The 15529-nt window shown below is 43.2% G+C and overlaps 1 protein-coding gene across 2 annotated transcripts; it reads left to right on the top strand.

Moving 5' to 3' along the window:
- The first annotated feature begins 363 nt into the window (after positions 1–363).
- On the top strand, positions 364–12987 carry TMEM165 (transmembrane protein 165). Of its 2 annotated transcripts, none has more exons than XM_073342008.2 (6): positions 364–821; positions 4367–4592; positions 5253–5428; positions 6412–6594; positions 10165–10270; positions 12071–12987. In XM_073342008.2, exons 1-6 carry the CDS (start codon positions 606–608, stop codon positions 12145–12147), a joined length of 984 nt encoding a protein of 327 aa, XP_073198109.2. In that variant the 5' UTR covers positions 364–605; the 3' UTR covers positions 12148–12987. The 2 variants fall into 2 exon arrangements, with proteins under 2 accessions (XP_073198109.2, XP_073198110.1); XM_073342009.2 differs by lacking the exon at positions 364–821 and adding an exon at positions 875–1087.
- Positions 12988–15529: the final 2542 nt, after the last annotated feature.

The following is a 15529-nucleotide window of genomic DNA, read 5'->3' as shown; positions in this document are numbered from 1 at the left end:
CCGCCCAGCGAGCCCCGCGGGCCCCGCGCGAGGGGCTGTAACGCGCCGCGCGGCGGGTGCCAGCGCTCGGGAGCCTCGCTCCTTTGCCCCTCCCACTCCCTTCGCACGGGGCACAAGGGCTGGGCAGCGCGTTGCTAGGGCAGCAGGCTCATGGGAAGGACACGTCAAGCTTCCACAGGCAGACACTGGAGGAAGGGGGCGGGACATTGGGGCGTCACAAGATCGCACGTCTCAGATAACACCGCTTCCGCCTTAGCCTAAAAGTGGAGCAGCGTGGCTCAGCCTAACCTGTCAGCTCCGCGCTCTGACGCTAGCATGTCGTGAGGGCGATCGCAGCCAATCAGGGGAGCAGCTGCAGGAAGCCGGGCGGACAGGTGGGGACGCGTTCGGTTGCTCGGCGCGCTGGAGGCGGCGCTTCTGTCGGGAGCCCTTCCTGCCCTTCCTCCGCCCGCGCGCTGGGACTTGGTGGCGGCCGCTGCGGGAGGCGGTTGAGGCGGCTGCGGGGATCGGCCCGTCCTCACCCGGAACGGCCATGGCGCGGCGCCGCTAGGTTTCCGCCGCGGGGTCAGGTCGAGCTGGGGCCGCTCCGCGAGTCGCAGGCCGGGATGGAGCCGGGGGGCGGCCTGCGGGGCCCGGAGGCAGCGGGGGGCCGAGCGTCCTGCCGGGCCGCCGCGCTGCTGTTGCTGATGCTCCTGGCCGCGCCCGCCGGGCTGCGCGCCGCCCCGGAGGAAGAGACCGGCAGGAACAAGGAGCCGCCGGCGCCGCCACAGCAGCAGCAGCCGCAGCCCGCGGTGCAGGGGCTAGATCCGGCCCGAGCCGAGGTGAGGCGGGGGCCGTGTGAGTGGGGAGAGGGTGCCCCCCGCTCCCTCTCCTCGGTGCCCGGAGGCCGCCGCCCGGAGCCCTACGGCAGCGTCCTGGGCGGTGCTGGCTGGGGAGACCTCGGGCCGCCTGTCGCACAGCACCCGGCACGGGGTGGATGAGTTCGGGGTGGGCGGCGGGGGCAGACCCCCGGCCTGGGGGCGAGTGTCGGGTGTCTCCAGCCTGCCGTGGCTTGGTGTCGCCTCCCCCGCCTGCTGAGCGCTCTTGGGTATGTGTCCTAGGGTGGTTCTGCAGCATCCAAGCTTTAATCTAAAGGAAAAAGGCGTTTAGCCCATGTGGCTGCCAAGTTAACCTTGCTTAATAGAATACCTAACTAATAACACGTGATTAAACTTAATTGCAGCGTAAAGGGCTGTATTCCCTTGGCCTTTCTGACGGCAGTGGGGAATCCGGCAATGGACAGAGAAGATTGTGCAATTTTAAATTGATACCCTGTGCACGGCACTGAATTAAAAGTGGATTTTGTTCCTCTCTGAATAAAGATGGCTCACCTTCCTGAAGCGATAGGCTGGTTATCTAGATCCCAGCATGTATGTTGAAGCAAAGTTCTAATGGCTACAAATGAACAACAAAGGGGAAGTCATTCATGCAAACGTACTAGCGTCTTATACTTTAACTATTGAAATGTGTCATGTTTATTCCACGTGTTCTGGATCATTTAATACCGACCATCAGTTAATCAAGGACAGTACTCCTTAGTGAGTACTTACTTTGACCATGTGATTTAGGAGGAACTATAGAAGCCACTTAGTATTTCTATACTTGACACTGTGAGGGCAGAAGAAAGGGGAAAGCAGAGAGAATATGAACAGTGTAGGCTAAAATGCAGAGAGGAAGGCGAAGGAGCAAGACCAAACTGCAAGAGGAAAACAGTTGATGCAGCAAAGTGGATAGAGGTGAAGAGTTTGGGAAGACAGGAATAAATGCTAGTGAGGAATGAAAAATGAATGGAAAAATACTGTCTTTATTGTATTCCTAGGCTAATAAAGTTTAAAGCCAGACCTTTCCCCAAAGGCCTGCAAGAGCTAATGAAGATTTCATCTACAGCTTGTTGAGGAGTCACTTCAGACCCAGACCTCCGGTCATGGCTTGTTATCACAATCATCTGTCCTCTTATTCTTTCCCAGACTTATCAAGTCTCTCTGACTATACAGTAATGCTTTCAGAAATGGAAAGGTGGTAATTTCCATCTGGCTGAACAGCAGTGGTTTGCTTTGTTTTTTTAAAGCAACTCTTATGGGAATCTTGAAGCCTAAGAAGGAATAGGTTATTGAGGTAAAGCTAATCTGTCCTTAAGGAACACCTGAATCTGTACAGGGATATAAACTGTTAGGTTTGTCAACATTTACTGCTGAAAGGGGAGACTTTCAATGGCACAAAGAGCAGTTAGGTGCCTAACTCCTATTTGTGCCTCTGAAAATCTCCCTAAATACCTTGAACTGGATTGTCTTGAGGACAGAGATTAGGGCAGTGTTCAGGAAGTGTCTAGTATATTTTGGACATTATAGCAATCTAAATAATGCTAAGTATGTTGCTGGTAAACATTTTCTTTAACTCCGGAAAAATTTCTCTTTGCTCCTTGTCTCCACCTCCAGTTGTTGACTTCATATTCATTGGTATGTTGGGCGGACAGGCGGAGGCACGTACAGTATGCAAAGAGCGAAACAGTGTGCAAGAAACTTGAACCTTTAGCCAACAAAACTTGACTCCTTAATCTTGATATTCAAGTTAAATTTGTTAATGCATCACTCTAAAGAATTAGGTACTTTATGTTCACCATAGTTCATTTGAGTGTTGGGACTATTTCTGCTATAGCTCTTTCTGTACGAGTTGACAAGTGATGGCTGAAACTCCAGAATGGGATGATCATGAGATGCAACAAAGGAGCTTGTAGGCTGGAGCGGAGGGATGAATATGGGTGGAATTTTATTTGCTAGAAATTGGTCTACCTAACATGGAACATTGAGCTGGGGATTTGGCATTTGACAAAATGAACAGCAAAACATGACCACAAAAAGTAAGATAACTTAGGCCTGGGCTACACTGGGGTGGGGTTCGAACTAAGATACTTCAACTTCAGCTACCTAAGTAGCATAGCTGAAGTTGCATATCTTAGTTCGACTTACCTGGCTGTCCTCATGGTGGTGAGTCGGCCGCTGCGGCTCCCCCGCTTACTTCTCCTGCCGAGGTGGAGTACAGGCGTTGATTCGAGGATCGATTTATTGCATCTAGATGAGACATGATAAATTGATCCCTGATAGATCGATGCGGGTAGTGAAGACGTACCCTTAGTCTGAAAGCATTCATCTGATGACAGCTTGTTTGCTTACATGCTAGTGAATGGGGAACTGACTTCTCCAGCCCTTGACATAAACAAAAGGAAAGCATATTTTGCCTTAAATTGAAACTCATTACTAGCTTTTAATATCTTTCAGTTCTGAAAATTAGGATTAATGTCTTAAATGTTGTAACATTCAAACTTGTTTAGATAACTTCACGGTTCTTGGTTCGGTCGGCTGGTTCTAGCTGCCAACCAGTTGGTGAAAGTATTAGTAATGTGTGCTTTTTAGTCCCTACAGTGTGAAGCATGAGCTTTAAATGTAAATGGCTGTGTGCAGGATTTTAAGGGAGATTAGAAAGACTTGGTTCTGGAAAAGATGATTAACCACTTTTATTTATTAAATGTAGTGTAGTCTGTCACGATTGATGCATTAAAACTGACCGTTCTAACCAGCTTTTTGCTGAAATGTGAACAACTTTTTATTTACTTCACTGTATGTTTTAACTTCTATGTTCTGGCTCTCTTTTTTTTTTTTTTTTTTTTTGCAAAATTCAGATTTCTTTTATTAGTGAAATCTCAAGTGGTCTGCGCAAGGGAGATAGTGTGCATGAGCTCACTAGAAATCTCTTTATTCTTTCAAAAATAGGGCACTGCACTTATGATGGCAGTAAAATAACACTTGTATCAAACTTCACTGTGGCATATATAATAGAATTTTGGAAGGAAGAGAAGAAAGCTATACCTGATTGTGCTTAAATGTTAAGAAGCTTTACCCTTGTGCTAAAATACTATGGACGCTTAAGTATTAGATGTAATACAGTAACTCGAAAACTGCTTGCTTCACTGAACTGCCAAAATATTAGGAAGAGCCATGTATTGTAAATTGCAGTATTGCAGTGACTTGAGTGTACCTTCATTTACTGTGATAGTGATCGCTGTACCTAAGTAATATAATCTGTACAAAGGTATTTCATTATTAATCATAGCAGGATATCATAGGTTAATGACTGATCACTATAGTCCCAGATGGGTGGCAGTCAGTTGTAGTTAAAAGGTTCTGATGGAAGGAAAACTTCAATAATCCTTCTTGAAAATATTCTAATAAAAGGTATGAGACCATAATGGTTTGCAGTAGGAGAAAACTAGAGTTGAATTCTTTTGGGAGTTAAATGTTCAATCTTAAGCAATCATTTTCTTCTTTTACAGAAATGGCCCACGCCAGTTCCTCCAGTTCATCTTATCAGTGAAGAATCTGCTGATAAAACTAATTTGGGGTTTATTCATGCTTTTGTGGCTGCCATATCAGTCATCATTGTGTCAGAGCTGGGGGATAAGACCTTCTTTATTGCAGCCATCATGGCAATGCGTTATAATCGTTTGACTGTAATGGCTGGTGCCATGCTTGCCTTAGGACTGATGACATGCTTATCAGGTTAGAATTCTTTGCTGCCTTTCTCAGAATTCACTGATTAAATGTATGTATATAGTCTGTCATTCTTAAATCTTAACCAAAGTGAAAATGAATGCAGCAGGTATGCAGGATTTGTTAATGATTCTTTTCTATACAGCTTTAAGAGCTACCAGCTTTTTTTGTCATCTCTTCTAGTATTAAATTTTATGCCTTTCAAAGTAAATGCAATGGGATCTTATGACTCCATTCTTTAGCTGAAGACAGAGGGGTCCAACATGTATATTGATATAAATTGGACTCTCTTGGACTTTTGCTTACATACTGCTCTGTAGGTGTAAATGAGATTAAGGGCCAGGTTCTGTGGTGCTTTTTCTGTGCAGTACTCAGAAAAAGTAGCCAGGGTCTGGGAGGGGAAAGTAACTTTAGACATCTCTGGGATTCTGGGCTGGTACTGCCCTCAGTGTAAGTTAGAGCAGCTCCAAAGGCTGCTGTCACAGCAATTTATCATAGCCACCAATACGATGCTCTATAGTTCAGAATACAGGAAAACAAAGTGTTTGAATGTTCTGTAATAGGTCTCTGAACAGTGAACTTTGCTAAGGAGCAGCACTTACAAATAGTAACAATATCAATGGTCATCTTGGTATTATTTAACATATAACATAACTTATTTTCTTTCAGTTTTATTTGGCTATGCCACCACAGTTATCCCCCGAGTGTACACATACTATGCGTCAACTGCACTGTTTGCAATTTTTGGCATCAGAATGCTTCGGGAAGGCTTGAAGATGAGCCCAGATGAGGGTCAGGAGGAGCTGGAGGAAGTTCAAGCAGAAATCAAGAAAAAAGATGAAGAAGTAAGTCATAAAGTAGCTAGAAGTGATGACTAATGAAACACTTAGGCCAGTTAAGTTGCACAATTAAGGAAGAGCGTGCATGCAGGTTACTCAGCTGTACACATGTGTATTATGAGTCTGAGTCAACAAATGTGTGGTTAACAATAACATGAAAACAGGCAGAAATGTCCCTCTTCACCATGGGACCACATAACAGAATGCCCCCTCTGCTAATTTCCTGGAGACTGTTTTAACAGCTGGCTGTAATTCTCAGCTATATGGCTACATTTTGAGGTGGGAGAGAGAAGTGAACTGCCTCTTCATAGAATTCATGCTTGAAATATGTGTCTCTTTCACCTTGGGCTTTGCCAGCCAGAGTGTTGACAGCTACCATTGCTGCTGCTTTTATTTATAACCGTTAGGTAGAGTAATACTGAAGCTAGTGTTGTTGCAGGTGTCCTTGTGGATGTAACGTAAGCAGAATACTGCAGCTGTAAAGAATACAGTTAATACAATTTATCTGGAGCATTAGTTTTATTTCATTTAGTATTCTTGTCACTAATTTTACTGTCTTCCCCTCTCCCACCACCATTTATCACCATAATAATGCAATCCGTTTCTTCTCAGTATAATTAAAAATAGCGGAACAACTCGTTATGTATCATTTTCTAAAATAAACTATTTTTCCTGCTTTAAAATGCTTGTCCTATGTTTCTGCCTACTTCGCACATTTGTAGTAGGAGCTAAATATTTGGATTGTCTAAATGTGCAGTTGCACAGCTTTGAGGCAGATAGTAACCTGGAGGAAAAGAGTAAGTGTAGATATGTAAATTGTAGGTAACCTTGGTGGTAGACAGTACATTATATTCAACAGCTAAGTTTATTGTTCAAAGTCTAACTGTCCTGGGTATTAAATTATTGGGTTTACATTTGAGCAGTATTTGCATTGGGATAGTTGGATAATATTTCAGTTCTTCTGATGGACTTCTTGTTTTCATTTTCAGTTCCAGAGAACGAAACTGTTAAATGGGCCAGGAGATGTGGAAACAGGGACAGGCACAAATATACCTCAGAAGAAGTGGCTGCATTTTATTTCTCCAATTTTTGTTCAAGCTTTTACTTTAACGTTCGTAGCAGAATGGGGTGATCGCTCTCAATTGACAACAATAGTCCTGGCAGCAAGAGAGGTGAGTGTGATTGATACAAAATGCCCACTGTTCTTTTGTCCTTTTTTTAATATTGGCAGCAGATGAGGTGGAGAGACAGATGGCATATCCTTCATCAGCACATCAGATTCTTCTTTGTAGTTTATTAGATATACCCAATTAATGCTGGGAGCATATGGATGCATGAATCTGAAGGCAGTGTGGTTATTTCTATGCATCCTCAACACCTGAGGTGCTATTGCTGTACAGTCTCCCTCTAAAGATACAGTTATATTGTTTGCTGCATGGTTTGGGACTGCAAGTGTCATTTCTGGAAAGCTGTTTCTCTCTCCAGCTGTACAGCATAAGAGATGGTTATTGCTTGGAACAACATGACAATCATTTAAGAAACCTTTTCGAAAATGTCAGGCTAAGCAGATATTGCTATTAAAACTATTTATAGCTTTAAAGAGGAACTTGTAATTTGATCAATCCTTAAAACTGTTCAAAGCTGATGGATTCTAAGAAACAAAAATGCATTCTTATTATATGTACCACTATTAATTGTGAGCTGCTCTGAAAAATAAGCATTAAAATGCTATTTCTATCGATTGACATCAACAGTGCTGCTAAAGCAAGAAAGACAATGAGAAGGGGAATCCAGTTAAGCTTCTGGCCTGTTGGAAATGGAGAGGGAAAGATGTTGCGTTTCTCTTTTCTATTATATATTCATATTACACACACAAACGGTAGGCTTGCAAAATCAAGCACTCGGAAGGTGGTAGGAACTACCAGAACAAAGGTGGGGTGTGCAACCTTAATTTGTCCTCTTTCTGCGTATGCATTACGATAGTATTTAATTACATTATTGCATGCTATTTTTCCACAGGCCCCTGGCCACAGGATGGATCTGGCCTGGAGATGAGTATTTCACAAACCCTGACTATCTTTACAACACCCCTATGAGACAGAAAGTTTAAGATCAGAAGTATCCATGAATATTTGGTGTCCAATTTGAGACTCCCAAGACCTGCAAGCTTGTGTAATGGAGGAAGCTATTGTCTCGTGTCCCTTGCTTCCTTTGTTACAGAAGTTGGAAGATGTATAGTGAATGAGGCAGGGGACTGCCAGAAGAGAAAGGATGGTCTCATGGTTAAGGCAATTTAGTGATTTCCTGGAAGATTTGGTTCTATCCCTGCCTCTGCACAGAGTTCCTGTGTGATGCTGGACAAATAGCTTAAACAACTTTTCACAGGTGGTCACTAATTGTGTTTCTAACTTTCCAGGTACTCATCTTGAGATCCTGGGGTCTGATTTGCAGAAGTGCTGAGTGCTCACAACTGCAACTAAAGTCAATGGGAGCTATGGTTTGAATATGTAAAGTGCAATATAATGCTAAGTTTAATCAGGTCTTGAAGTCTCAAGTTGGACACCCAAAATTACTGGATACTTTTGACCTTATACACACTCTGCCTCATAGTTCCTCCCTCACAGGGGTGTTGCGAGGGTAAGTCAGTTAATGTTTGCAAAGGACTCCAATACCATAGTGATGAGTGCCATAGAAAAGCACATGAGAAAATTAAGAATTCTGTCATCAGATCACGGTTTGAATAGTGTGGAGTGTTCAAATATATATTCAGATATGTTCAGATAGTATTTGAAAAATGAGGAGAAAACAAAATATTGAGTAGCCCCTCATTAAGTGAACCCTATCTATTCTGGGCACTGAAAGAGGCAGGCATCCTGTGATCATGTAACTAGACTGATTATGTATGAAGTGAGCTGTAGCTCACGGAAACTTATGCTCAAATAAATTTGTTAGTCTCTAAGATGGCACAAGTCCTCCTTTTCTTTTTGCGAATACAGACTAACACGGCTGCTACTCTGAAACCTGTCAAAATAATCATAATGCTAAATTAAGGTGTCTCAGGCAACCTGAAGTTTGGTATTCCTAACTTTTGAATGCTTAACTCTGGAACTTACTGTATTGTAAAAGTAACTTTTATGTTCAATTTCCTCGGTTTTAAAAACAAACTGGAAAAAAACCAAATCCATCATGTAGCATGACATTGACACCCACATGGGTCATTAGCAGGGTTGGAGCCTTTAGATACACCACACACACCTCTGCCACTTGAGCTAGCAGAGTAACTGATAGCAGTAGTAGGTTGTCATCTTCTGTGTACCAGCACTAGCTGCGTATGAAGTATATTGCCAGAGAGTTTCACAGATTTGCTGACAGCAGAGGACTGGTGAGACTCAAGAATTTTGGGTTCCATTCCAGTCTGGAGGGGAGTGTGCTCTAGTGAACACAGTCCTTTTTGCCTTGTCCCCTCCAACCTTTCCCTGACTTGTCTCTTCTGCACCTAGGGCTCCTCATCCCAATCCAGTTCTCCCTTGCCTTGCCTGTACCTGTCTCCCCCACTCTGGGCTCCTTGTCCCATCAGTTGCTTTCTACATCTCCATGAATCCTTGTCCTAGTCTCCTTGCCTAGTTAGACCCAATCTACTCCCCTTCTGGGTCTGATGTTTCCCTGAATTTACTTTTTCTTCTCTTTGCTTTCTAGAGACTCTCCCCTCCTCCCCTCCCCATGCATTCCTTGTAGGGAAGAAATACTGTCATTTCTTGTTCCTTCTGTTGAGAGATCTAACGCCTTTTCTTCCTAGAGGAAGTACAAAAAGTTTCAAAAGTACAAATGACAGGCACCCAGCTGCTGCTTTTGCCTTTTGAAGATTTCCCCAAGTCATTTTTGGTGTTAAAACAGTCTAGGATTGTTAGTTACCTTCTTACAGTAGTCGGGAATATAAGACAGAAGGGGAGGATACCTCGAGAAGCTATGTAACGGTTACCGCCGTGTTTATTCTCTATAGCAGAGCAATTGTCATGTCTTTTTATTTACCCTTCCAGTAACCTTTTTAACAAAAATAACCGCTCTAAAGCCTTCAACTTTGTGAAGTGGTTTTATGCAGTTGAAAACTTCATCCAGTGATGTTACGGTTGTAACTGCTGGTAAACCTAGAATAGAATAGCAATTTCCATCTAGGCTAAAACTTGGTACCTATATTTCCAGTCCTAGTCCCCCTGATTTCATACTTCTTTGGGTGGCCTCTTTAGAGTGGGTGCATTGGCCTCGTGGACCTTGACAAAATACTTCTGGTAACTAGCATGTGCTCTGACTACCATAAGTTCCTCTTTACAGTTTCAGTTTGACATTTCTTAACTTTTGAGTTAGTGTTCTTCTAATTGTGTAGTGTTGCTTTGCTTCTAGCTAGCTGTCGGCCTCCACCCTAGAGGTGGCTGCTTTTCAGTGGTGGGTAAACAAAGTGAATTCTGGGTCTGTGTTAAACCACTTAAAGATGGTTGAAAAGTGCCATAATAGGCTGCTCCTGATTTATCAGATTTTAAGTCTTTTTCATTTGTGACTGTTCCTCAGTATTGTAGGAAACAACTGCTATTGAGCCATGCAAAACCCCTCAGGGGGGTTGGTGATATTCTCTGGGGTAACCTTGCCTTGCAGCAAACTAGGAAAGCATAATTTTTTTCCTAGTAGACTGCTGTTTGAGCCTTGTAGGTTTTCAACTGTGCTAATGTTGATCGTTTGTGTTTGCATAGGATCCCTACGGTGTGGCAGTGGGAGGAACAGTGGGACACTGTTTATGCACTGGGTTAGCAGTTATTGGAGGAAGGATGATAGCACAAAAAATTTCTGTTAGGACTGGTAAGTGAAATCTCATTCTAACTGAAAAAAGAAATACTCAATATAACTATAGCTGGCTTCAGGGACCATCAGAACGAAAATGATGGTATGTGCACTTGAGGTGCAGTTAAAGGCAGTGTTTTTTAATGCTAAAGAAGGTATGTGAAGGAGCTTAAATCAGTGTGTTTAACTTAATTTTTGATTGTCACGCTGTGAAACTCACTGGAGGCTTTTATAGCTGCCTTTAGGACTTGTCACTTCCACATGACTGTACCTCCTGCAGAGGAGAGCTCTCAAGGTATATCTACACCGCACACTTCTTCCAGCAGCAGGTAGAATACATACATGGCTTGTTCCCCCAGCATGGGTATAAATAGCACTGTACGTGGCAAAGCATGGCGTAGGGGAGTAAAGTGAAGACACACTTGAACCATGCGGTATGTACCCTACATGGTTCTTTACTTGCCCAAGCAGTGCCTCCCCCATCGCTGCTATTTTCACACTGCCTCCCTGTTGCCAGAGTCTATCCACGACATGTGGAGCTACACACCACAGTGTGGACACAGCCTACTTTTCACTGCACACACAGCCTACATGCCACCGCAAGTAGAACCAGCCTAGCTGAGATTGTGCATTCCTTGCAACTTAGTGCTTGTTGGCACTATGGAGGAACTTAGTCCAGGAGCGCAATCGTAATCATGTTTGGTAATGTAACAAGTCTCTTCGTACTGTGATTTGAGTTTCAGGTGGGTACTGAATTCCAATATCAGGGGTTTAAAAATAAATTAAGATGAGGCACATAATTTAGCTCCTGGGGTATGGAGGTGGAAGAAAATCTTAAGCATCTAAGAAACGCAAAGTATGCTGTCTGGCAAACAGCAGCAGGGATTCCACCGTCTAGGAGTTTAGGCTGGGTCTTTCAAAGGAGGGGGATTAAGGGGGTTAGGCTATCCAAAAATCCCAGCTGTGTGTCAATGTTATTTAGAGCTATTGTACGTGTGGAACAACTACTTTTCAGAGTATCAGCTGTGCATAGAGGGTGTTTGTTTTTATAATGTTTTGACGAACAGGGATATGCCCATCTTGGAAGCAGGCCACAGCTTCTTCCAAATGTACTTTCTTGCCCCCCGGAAAAGGTACAAGACGCATCAAGAAAATTTTATTTCTGCAGCAATAGCGTACACACATTTTAAAAGTAAACGCTATTCATGAAACTTAGATAGTCCCCTGTTTACACTGGCCAAGGAAATGTTAGTATCTCATCAGCAAATAGTGACTTACGATGCTGCCGAGAAACATCATGATACGATTTCTCTGGTCACTGGAGTTGTAGTTGTAATGTTTCTGAAGTCAGATTTTCGGTGCTGGTATAATCTGGAGAACTGTGCTAGCGGCTCTCATCAACATTTGCTCTTTGTGACCGCACCTTTGCCTTAATGTAGAGCAAAGTAGGGTTGTTTTTTTTTCTTACTCCTGTCAGCCAAAACTTCTCAATTCTGGGGGAGCAGGCTGCATTTTATTCTGGTTTATGTATAATAGAGTTAAAACCAAGTTTCATTTTAAGGGTCAAAATGTATCCTTATTTACATCAGTGCAGCTAGACAGTAGGATGACAAAAGACACACCTTGGCAGGGTGCTGCATGAGCCAGAAATAACTTCTCGTTCAGGCAGTTTAAATAACCTCTGAACTGTATTTATTGGTGTGGAAGTCAAGTCCATGAAAATGGACCCCTCATGAGGCATGGTAGAAGTGAATTTAACTTGTTTTAAAGCTATTTTTACCTGTACAACATCTAACTTTTTTCTTTTTTGCCTTTCAGTGACAATCATAGGAGGCATTGTTTTCTTGGCATTTGCTTTCTCTGCACTATTTATAAGCCCGGAGTCTGGTTTTTAACAAGCTTTTTTTCATTGTCTTTAAAGAGCAAGGATCGGGAGCAACAAGTCTGTCCTTGTGTGTTGCTGTATATAATGTACAAGTATTGTTGCTAAACAAGCACTGAAAATGAGAGACTGCACTTCTATAGCAGTGAGTTTGGCACATTCATGGACCCTATGCCATGAAGATTGGTTTGCAAGGTGTATTTAGGTGGTGGTTGGGTGCCTCACAGGATTTGAGTGGCTTTCTTGCTTGCTGAACCCGATCAGATGGGTTTTGAGGATCTGCATCCACAAACATGAGGCTTCCTTCCTCTGTTACACGTGATCACTATTGCTGTCTGCTCTAGAGCTTATCCATCTGGCAAGATGAGCTGCCGCCTTGCCAACTGGCATTATGATGTTACAAATTTCTCCAATATTAAGGAGAAAATCATTGACTCTCTCACACTTCACTTCCAGGATGCCCTGGTAGCCTAAGAAACCTGAGGGCAGCTCCCATGCCATTAAGTGACTGAGCCACCTATTGAAATGTTTAGAATTAATTTAAAAAGGCAAATATCTTAATCAGGGGGCTTTGGTCTGAAGTCAACAAAAGTGCTGACTCACAATGTACTGTTTTCAACAACAGACAATCTGGCTAGATCTGATTTTCTTTACTAAACAATTCCTTTTTGTATTAAGTTGAAAACTTACAATATACATCATAGTAATAAAATAGTCAATATTTGACAATGCTGCATTCTCAAATTTGAACAATAATGCAATTCTTACAGATAAGTTATGTTCATGTTTTCTTTAATAGTGTAATGGGGGAATGGAAATAAAACAGTGGTGTCTCCATTTTAGTTACTTTCAACTTTTTTTGATTGTGGTTCATTTAATTCCCTTAGCAGAGAGCAAGGTAACGGCTGCTTGCATGCACTGAGGGAGAGGTTCACTTCTTATCCAGGTATGGTCGAAAAGGGCAGCTATGTTGATTTTGTGGCTGGAGTGATGTCATGACAACTTTTGCACAGCTTCATTACCAGAATATACCTGTAAGCACTCTGCTGTTTATACAAGGTGAAGCTGGCTTCTGAATTCACACCAGGTGCGTGGCATATAATGCAGTGTTTTAAGCTGAAATACATGAAGTAGCAGGCTTCTGTAAAGTGCAATCCATGATGGCTGGCTTTGGCCGGTGCCCTAAGACAAATATAAATACTGAGTCTGACATAGTTGTAGGCTTGAAGTGTAACTTTCACAAACACTTGAACTTGAAACTTCTTGGGGCAGGCAAACCTTGATCCAAAAAGCAATTGTCTGTCTAGATGCCCTCAGATTATAGTATGTATGTACCAAAATAACTGTACTTTTAACTGTAGTAATAGCCTTCCCCCTCAGCACTTTCTCTAAGATGTTCCTCCATATAACCCCCAACAACAAAAACCTAAATGTACCTCTCTACAGTGCCTCTTTGACTAATCTTTCTAACAATTAATTGCAAGCAGAGAAAGTGCAAGTGCACTAAAGTAAATGTTAAAGTAGGTGAATTACACCAGCATCAAACTTGCCAGAAGAATGAACCTGGGCATATATTGTTCGGATTAATTTTGCCTTTTTAAGGTTTCTGAACATCTGTGGGAAGTTACAGAAATAAAGTGAATCAAACGACAGTCTTCTAGCCTCCCCTCCTCAAACTCCTGCTAACCGCACTAAAGTTTCCAGATCAAGATACCTCTTGCTATTTCAGAAGGGTTCTGAAGGTGGTGACTTCAGCACCACAGATAGGGACTCTGACTAGTCTAAATAGCTGGTGTCTCTTTAAAGTGTAAGTCCTGAGGCTGCCCAGCAAATGAGTCCCAGTGTGACTTTGTTTCCTCGCCTCCATACCCACTGGGGTCTACTAACAATCCCAGAGATGTGACCTGACCACACCTGGAGCGTGGTTAAGGTGGTATGACTACGTCACTTGGGTATGGATTTTTGCCGCCCCTTGAGCAAAGCAGTTATACTGATCACAATTCTGTAGTATAGACCTGGCCTCATACAATGGAGGGGGAACCTGAGTGCCTAAATTAGGGCTGAAAACTCCCTTGGGCAGCAAGCTACCTAGGAGTTAAGTGATTTTAGTGTTCTCTACACTAGTGGCAGTGGCTTAGTTGGAGGTAATAATTCATGGAGGGAGAGGATCCCACCCACAGTCTCACCAGCTGTGAATTTTTTCTTGTATTTCATAACTGCGCCAAACTCATGAGCCTCAGTGCAAAACCTCAAACTAAGAACAGAGGTAAGGGAGGGTGTATTTTAAGCTAGGTGTAAAGCAGCCTACCATTTCAAAAAATGCCAAGGTTAAATTAGCTTTTTAGTTTCCAGCACCAGCTGCTGGCCAGTGGGTGACATGCAGAACAGGGCTAAAAGCACCCACCTGCTGTGGAATTGCAGCTCATCACTCCATGGACATTTTTCCATGGTGGAGAAAGTTCTCATACAGTGAGGAACAGGACCTGGAGGGAGTTGATGCTAGTATAAGTTTTGACTTACAACTAAGGCTATACTTTTGACATGTAAAACTAGGTCGACGTATCACGCTGAGAACAGGTGAAATATGGAAAAGGAATGCAGGGAAGGGGTGAGGCAGTACCTTCCTCCACAAGGTGGGTGTGGATCAACTTCGGGGGGTGAAACAAGCTACACCAGCACTCTTCAGGTTACCAACAGATGTGGATCCAGTAAAAGCTATTACCTCACCTACCTTCTCTCTCTAATATCCTGGGGCCCAGACAGTTACACCACCTCATTTCCCCATATTGTCATTTTACATGTGTTCAAATTGCATAATACCACAATGCTTGGGGTGTAGCTTACCTATTTTATAAAACTGATCCCGTGTTGAGGTGTCAGTATGTGGGTCATCTGACCAGGGTACTGGACCAGTGTGTAGTTTGTCCCATACACAATTACAGCTCTGAGGGTTCAGGAGTCCAGCTACTTTCAACAAGTGGGTTATGAAGCAGGGGCTTGGGGTTTGCAAAATCCTGAAATCACCAGGCCAGTAGAACCCAGACAGGGAAGATGTAGTTTCAACCCTGCCCACCTGGCTGTTACAACCCAGCCTGCGAGCATCATCAGGCTAAACTCCAGGTCGGGAAAAGGGCTTTAAGGGGCTGGCTTGCTGCTTCTTGGAGAAGCACAGTGCTTGCAAGACCTTAGTTGGAGAAACCCCTGCTGCATCCTGTGGTTTTATGACCCTAATGCCACAATCCTTGGACTTCAGTGTGTGCACCTAACTCTGTTTTTAGAACTGGGGAAGGAGGTGGTACAACACACGTTGGGCTAGATTCACAAAGGGACGTCAGCCAGTAAAGCTGTGTCAAAACACCTACAGTTTAAGTGCCTAGATAGATACTGGGATATAA

The sequence above is a fragment of the Lepidochelys kempii genome, chromosome 4 (genome assembly GCF_965140285.1).
Source record: "Lepidochelys kempii isolate rLepKem1 chromosome 4, rLepKem1.hap1, whole genome shotgun sequence".
Classification (NCBI taxonomy): Eukaryota; Metazoa; Chordata; order Testudines; family Cheloniidae; genus Lepidochelys; species Lepidochelys kempii.
This window is presented reverse-complemented; position numbering and strand designations above follow the sequence as displayed.